The sequence below is a fragment of the Phalangium opilio genome, unplaced genomic scaffold (genome assembly GCF_054372755.1).
Source record: "Phalangium opilio isolate 3A_F unplaced genomic scaffold, DU_Popi_V2 ptg000093l_1, whole genome shotgun sequence".
In the NCBI taxonomy this organism is placed as follows: domain Eukaryota; kingdom Metazoa; phylum Arthropoda; class Arachnida; order Opiliones; family Phalangiidae; genus Phalangium; species Phalangium opilio.
Genome location: NW_028324198.1, coordinates 1,607,600 through 1,611,748, shown reverse-complemented (window position 1 = coordinate 1,611,748; position 4,149 = coordinate 1,607,600). Strand labels below are relative to the sequence as shown.

The 4,149-nt window shown below is 41.1% G+C and overlaps 1 protein-coding gene across 1 annotated transcript; it reads right to left on the bottom strand.

Moving 5' to 3' along the window:
• Window positions 1–1,230: 1,230 nt before the first annotated feature.
• Window positions 1,231–3,486, bottom strand: LOC149640184 (zinc finger BED domain-containing protein 4-like). The gene is made up of 6 exons (XM_089850650.1): window positions 3,297–3,486; window positions 2,280–2,602; window positions 2,105–2,219; window positions 1,859–2,056; window positions 1,320–1,681; window positions 1,231–1,278 (listed from the first exon to the last, which is right to left on the bottom strand). The coding sequence occupies exons 1-6, from the start codon at window positions 3,484–3,486 to the stop codon at window positions 1,231–1,233; spliced, it is 1,236 nt and encodes a 411-aa protein (XP_089706776.1).
• Between the last annotated feature and the right edge of the window lie 663 nt (window positions 3,487–4,149).

The following is a 4,149-nucleotide window of genomic DNA, read 5'->3' as shown; positions in this document are numbered from 1 at the left end:
CTATAGCAAGTATCCCGAGATTTTCGACATGAAAACCACCACGTCATCCGCCACCATATCCGTCCTGAATAACCTTTTCGCACGCTATGGTTATCCGGAAGTACTGGTGAGCGATAACGGAACCCAGTTTACTTCACACGACTTCGCCTCGTTCTGTTCCCGCAAAGGAATCCAGCATATCTTCTCCCCGCCCTACCATCCGCAATCTAATGGGCAGGCGGAACGTTTCGTGGACACCTTCAAGAGGGCACTAGAGAAACTCAAGGGCGAAGGAGATGTCCCTTATATGCTAGACGTCTTCCTGCTGTCTTATCGCTCAACCCCTAACTACAGTATAGACCAGAAAAGCCCTGCAGAACTGTTCTTGGGCCGAACACTCCGTACAGAGCTAGACCTCCTACATCCGCCGGTCTCTCCGTCATCAGAACGCAATCCAACCATGGAACGACAATTCAACCGTCATCATGGAGCACGACGACGCACCTTCAAAGTCGGAGACCTAGTCTATGCTCGGCAACACCAGTCAAAGAAGTGGTATCCAGGGAGAATTCAAACGGTCAAAGGCGTAGTTTATGATGTTCTTATGGATGATGCCACTAATAAGAAGTTCCATGCCAATCAACTTTACCACCGTCTGAACAACGATCCAAAAAGCAATCCCTACTCGGTATTCATGGACACATTCGATCTACCCATCCCAGACCGAAGAGTAGATCCCGACCGAGTTCCTGCTGGGACCACAGTGCCCGCTCCCGAACGCCATGTACGGTTCAACTTACCAGACGCAGACTCCGAGGATGAGGAAGTACGGCGGTCAGAAAGAGTAAAGAAGATACCCGAGAGACTCATTATGGATCCCCGCCAGAAGTCCTACGATTTAACTTAAAAGGGAAGGTGTTGGAACTCCTCCAATATTGGAAAAAAATAATCTACTAATATGTTATCGTTTTTTACCTGTCACATGTTTTTTAAGTTATTTATATATACCAAATCTTAACAACGTAAAAGGGCATTCGGTCCAATGGCGTAATAAACTAAAGTTGTTTTATTGTTATCTCTTGCGTTCTCTCTCGCGTTCTCTCTCCATGATTCGTTACAACAGAACCCACGAGACTTGTAACGCGAACCCTCCCCAACGACCGGCCGGTAGTTCTTTTCCGAGGGGGATCCGTTACAACGCAATTTGTACAAATTATTTCGCGTTAATTTCCACTAATCTGCTTATACTCTCTATAAGTAAGGATTTCTGATACGTGCTGTATTGTTAAACTGCTTCGTCTCGCCCGCAAAATAAACCCAGCTACTGAAAATAATCTTACCACATCTGCTGAAGTCGCTGGAACTGATAAATATCGTTTCGCCAGCAAAGCTAATGTGCCAAAATCAGTTTCTTTTGCCCTCCAATAATCCAATGCTACGTCTGGCTGCGTTGATCTGGCTTCTACCAGGTAGGATTGCACCTCCTGCCTTACTGTCCTCTTCAAATTGTCAGAATCCGATTGAAACAAGCCTAACGATCCAAAAGGAGTATATGGTTTTTGGATATCCATTGAAGCGCTGCGTGAAGCCAATTGCGAATTTTCCTTGAGAGTAGCGGCTATTAATATGGTTTCTGATCTATTTCTAGAAGGGCACTTGAATTTTGGGTATTCTTTCATCCACGGTGGAGAAGTATAGACACCTAAAATAGGAAACAATTATAATAGCAAACTAACCGAAATAAAAGTTAAAAATGCTGATATGCGTTTTGGTTAAGTTTCGGACACGCTTAAAGCAGCCCAACGATGAACAATATAATAATAAAAATGTTCCTGCTCAAATATGTCATTTTCATCAAAAAGGACAATGCAATACTTACTGTCAAAAAGCAAATCTTTTTGGTTTGGATCAAGATGGGACGCTAAAATATATGTGGGTTCGTCAAGGACACTGCCAAACCTAGTTTCCAAGTTTTTCAGAACCGAGCTTTGCAAGTCAGTAAAGTTTTCAGTCTGAACTTCGTAGGTTTCCTTGAAAACAGTTAAGAGACCTCCAATTACTTTGGAAGAGATAGGCCCTGAATTTTGAAAGAAATCGGTAGCGTTTTATAAAGGCCTCAAAATGCAACAAAGTTGATTCGCGTCTTCGACGTCTTCTTCAGTGGGCAAGTCAAAGTTTATTTTAACTTTATCCTTTTTCACTTTCGAGAAAGCGTTTAGCATGGCATCTACCATATTATCCTGTAATAAGATTGAGTTAAAAGTTTTTTAACAACCTCGTTGTGTGGCTATTTAACTCACCTGGACAAATCGTTCTAGAGCGAAGAATAAAGAATTCCAACGCACACCACCTGCTTGTTTGAGGTCTATTCCGTTGGTTTTTAGTTTCAATTCTTCTGTCCACTTCGGCGATCGGCGAAAAAAACTTATCCAATCTTCCAACTTCGTAAGGAGCGGTTTAGCAATTGTGTCGCGTTTTATTGCGTCGTTAATTGCCAGCTGCATTGTGTGAGCGACGCAATGTTTTCTTTCCCATGAATTAGTATTGTTGATCAATTCATCAAAATCAAGATCATGAAAATCTAGTTCATCGGATTCTTGAGAGATCCTCTCCAAATTTTCAACTGGTTGTAATTCAGATGGAATTTTTAATCCTTGATCTTAACTATATAACTTTGTGTACGTGGTTCCACTAGAGGGATTTCCTCCAATAAGCCTGTGTCATGATAGTTTTTTTCATGTGTAACAAAATCAATTGGGAAAACATCCACCATATTTAAAGCTTTGCTGCTTGAGCCTTTAACACCTTTGGCTGGTTTGTGTGCGATATACTTTTTTATAATTCATTTTGGTCTTACATGCAGAGATTCTCTGTCCTACAATTGCAGTCTAATATCCCCTCTTCTCTAGATACTTTTATACCATAGAATATCTTTCTATCCCATTGCCAATATTAGAACAAAATTACGCTATGAAAGCCATGGCGATAAAAGGTTCTAACTAAGATTGCTTGCATTAGGGCTACCTGGGGATAGCAGGGAACTTCACTGTCTTTTTTAAATTCAGTAGGGAGCTTTCAGATGGGATAGTAGTACGTCACACCCACCCAAGTCTTCTGGGAGCCATATTGGGTGGTCTCGGCTTCATTCCTGCTTTAAACCCACCAATATGGCAGAATAAATTATGTCTCGAGACTCAGCTCCAACTGAAAGCTCTCTATAACATTTTATTAAATTTAAAACTCTAAATAACAACTTTAACGAAATGCATAGAAGTTTTTAAGTAGCCCCAGGAAAAGCAATCGAAAATACTTAGTACCTCGGTTTTGCGAACAGTCCCGCATTATGTGCCCCGCCTTCTTACCCCTATAACAGGTTCGCACCCATTGCCACCGTCCGCGACCGCCGCCTCGGCCGCTACCTCCGCCTCGTCCGCCACCGCGTCCTCGATTTACGCCGCCGCCGCCGTAAAAGTACGCGTTGACGACTTTTATGTTTTTGCCTTCCATTACTAAGCCCAAACCGACAAACAAGAAATTTCATTGAATAGTTTACAATCAATTACCGTCTATCTAGTTTAAAGTTTGACAATAAATTTAAACCTTATAACTTCAAATTTTATGACTTAGCTTCAAAACCCGTTAATTAATAGTTTTAACTATTAAAAATTGTGTTTAAAACATACTTACGAGGTTGATAAACGGCTTGCTTTAACTAGAGTGAGATATAGACCGAGTGGGGAAAGGTGAAGCCCCGCCCATTGACATGCGCGGTAACCACTGGATGTTTTACTTCCAACAACAACATGCAGATGGCGGGAAAATCTACACTTTGGCGCGAAATTTAAAATGGTTCCTTTCACAACATTGGTGTTGATATAGATAATGTTACTTCAAATCTTAATAAAAAGGTGAATATTTGTGTTAAAAATATTTCCCACGATGTACAGTTTTAAACACAACATACACATTGTTTATTACTAAACAATAAAAGATTTGGGTACTATATTCGACGCTAAGTTACATTTTTGTAGGCACGTCACCAAGACTATTAGCTTATGTCGTCGTTCCTTAGAGATTTCGTTTAAGTTTTGTCGTGAGTTGAAATCTCTGCGTCATTTCCACATCTTATATTTAAGCCTAGTTCGTTCCAGATTGCTGTTTGGTTGGGTT